Source organism: Lolium rigidum, chromosome 6, assembly GCF_022539505.1.
Source record: "Lolium rigidum isolate FL_2022 chromosome 6, APGP_CSIRO_Lrig_0.1, whole genome shotgun sequence".
NCBI classification, from domain to species: Eukaryota; Viridiplantae; Streptophyta; class Magnoliopsida; order Poales; family Poaceae; genus Lolium; species Lolium rigidum.
This window is the reverse complement of record NC_061513.1, coordinates 299,851,255-299,853,589: the sequence shown is the minus strand read 5'-3', so window position 1 is coordinate 299,853,589 and position 2,335 is coordinate 299,851,255. Positions and strand designations below refer to the sequence as shown.

Here is a 2,335-nt window from a genome sequence, read left to right as displayed (position 1 = left end):
CGCACTCACCAGCACAGCAGCCAATGGTCAAACTAACAAATTTAGATGCGCATGATGAAAGAACATCGCGAATTGCTTCCAGGACATCAAAAGAAGATTCACCGGCGCAAATGAGACAGTGCAGCGCTCAAAGATTGCTAGATTAGCAGCACCACCGAAGCATTTAGCTTCAGGGCGAAATGGCCAAAACTATAACCAAACCACAATATGCTGGACAGAATCTCACAAATTGCAACTCAAAAGCATCCGAACATGATTCACCAGCGCAAAGGGGTCAGTTTTCACAGCAAATTAGTATCTAGACAAATGGTGAAACTATAACCAAAGAAACTGTATGCGACTATACTGGAAAGGATCTCACAAATCCCAGGAATGATCAAAAACTACAACCAAATTAGATGCACATTGTCAATCCTACAAAGATTCTCACAAGTTGCAATCCAGGACACCAGAAGATGATTTCACCAGCACACTTAAGAGCAAGATGTGTAATGTAATGCCAACTTATTTTTCTTTTTCATAATACTAGGCAATAGCCACAAGACTTGTCTCGAGCTACAATGTCTTAAGAGGACGAACTAAGATAAGAGAAACATAGATGCCACAGCTATAACTTATCACAACTTAACCTATCAAAAATACTCACTATCTCTCAAACGCTAATGTGCTTGGGAGATTCAGGGAAAACAGAGACCATCTCCTGGGCACGAGCTGATTGAATTGCCCGGGGAAAAACCCAAGAGGATAGTCTCCTCCCTCCCAACGCACGGATTACACTCACTCACTCACTGGCAAGCCCAGCACACTCCCAACATTTATCAATAATAAGCTTAAACCTCTCTTAATTCACACGCAGAAATCGGCGGTCCGCAGGAAGTCGTCCATGCCGCGGCCAAAGTCGCAGCCAGGCATGTCCAGGAAGTCATCGCCGATGTCGTCGAGGTCGAGGTCGATGTCGAGCTCCAGCTCCTCGTCGGCGAAGTCGCCGAGCAGCAGGTCCTGTTCGCCGTCCAAGTAAGCCGGCACCTCCGAGACGTCCATCGCATCAAGGCCCGCGCGGAAGTCCATCGGGTCAATGTCCGGCAGCTGAAGCCCACGCAGAAGGTCCTGGTAGAACTCCGGGTCATCCGGCAGCTGACCGGCCTCGGTGGACACCGCGGCGGGGACCGGTGTCGGCTCAGGCGACAGGGGCTTGGCCGCCGCTGCTGGCTTGGTAGCCTCCAGGACGGAGGACGGCGACGCGTGCGCGAACGGAGCAGCCGATGTGGAGGACGATGAGGAGGCGGTCGGCGTGGAGGCAGCCGACGACGAGGCAGGTGCGGCCTTGGCCTTGCGGCGCCGCTTCTCCTCGATGAAGCTCCTGGAGGCCGACTGGTAGGCGGCGGAGGCGAGGTCCGCCGAGTCGAAGGTGCCGAGCCACTCCCTCTTGCCGGTGAACGGGTTGCGGATCTCGGCCGCCCACTTGCCCCACTTGCGGAGGCGCACCCCGCGGTAGCCCTCGCCGCCGTTGGCGCTGCTCGTGCAGACAGCCGCCGCAGTAGCAGCCGTCGGGGTGAGCGGCTTTGGCAGCACCTTGGGCGGGGCCTTGCCGAGGAACAGCTCGTAGCAGCGCTTGGAGGAGGTCGCGGCGGCAGGGGCCTCGTCGTCGGTGTCCGAGTCCGTGGCGTCCGGGTCCTCGTACACGATGCGGACGCGGCGCCGCGGCTGCTGCGCAGCCGGCACAACCTGCTGCGGCTGCGGCTTGGAGACGACTGCAGAGGCCTCCTGAGGCCTGGAGATGGCAGCAGAGGTCTGCTGCTGTGGCTTGGAGAAAGCGGCAGAGGGTTTAACGCCCAAACCCGGGAGCATCTTGGTCTTGGGCCTGGTCTTGGTGGCCAGCGCCTTCCTGAGGCGAATCTGGTGCTGGCTCAACGGGGCCATGGCTTCTTGCTCTTCTTCGACTTCTAACACAAAAATCTCTGGCAAAACTGAAGGGGAACGAAAAACTCTACTAGAAAGGGGAACTCTTTGTTTTTCTCTTGGGTGCAAAAATTGGACGCAGCCAGGAACGAATCACTGCGGCTCCGTCAGTCTCCTCGTAAGAAACTACACGGCCTTATGTGGAGGAATCCGGAATACTTCACCCCGAACCCGTCCCTGCAGGAAGAAAGAACAAGAATCCGTGAGAAGCCGGCGCAAAACCCAGCCTGAACCTCCCAGATCTGGAGCGGCAGACCGGAAAAGGCGGACAAAAAGATGGGAACTTGAAAAAAGGGAGGAGGAGGAGGAGATGTGGTGGTACGGACCTGAGCATCGACTCGGACTTGTTCCAGCCGTGGAGCCCCTTGTGCATAGA

At 55.9% G+C, this 2,335-nt stretch overlaps 1 protein-coding gene across 1 annotated transcript; it reads right to left on the bottom strand.

The window, feature by feature from the left end:
- Window positions 1-489: 489 nt before the first annotated feature.
- LOC124667292 (dehydration-responsive element-binding protein 2D-like) lies at window positions 490-2,070 on the bottom strand. Its single transcript, XM_047204597.1, has one exon. The coding sequence runs from the start codon at window positions 1,918-1,920 to the stop codon at window positions 847-849; it is 1,074 nt and encodes a 357-aa protein (XP_047060553.1). The 5' UTR covers window positions 1,921-2,070; the 3' UTR covers window positions 490-846.
- Window positions 2,071-2,335: the final 265 nt, after the last annotated feature.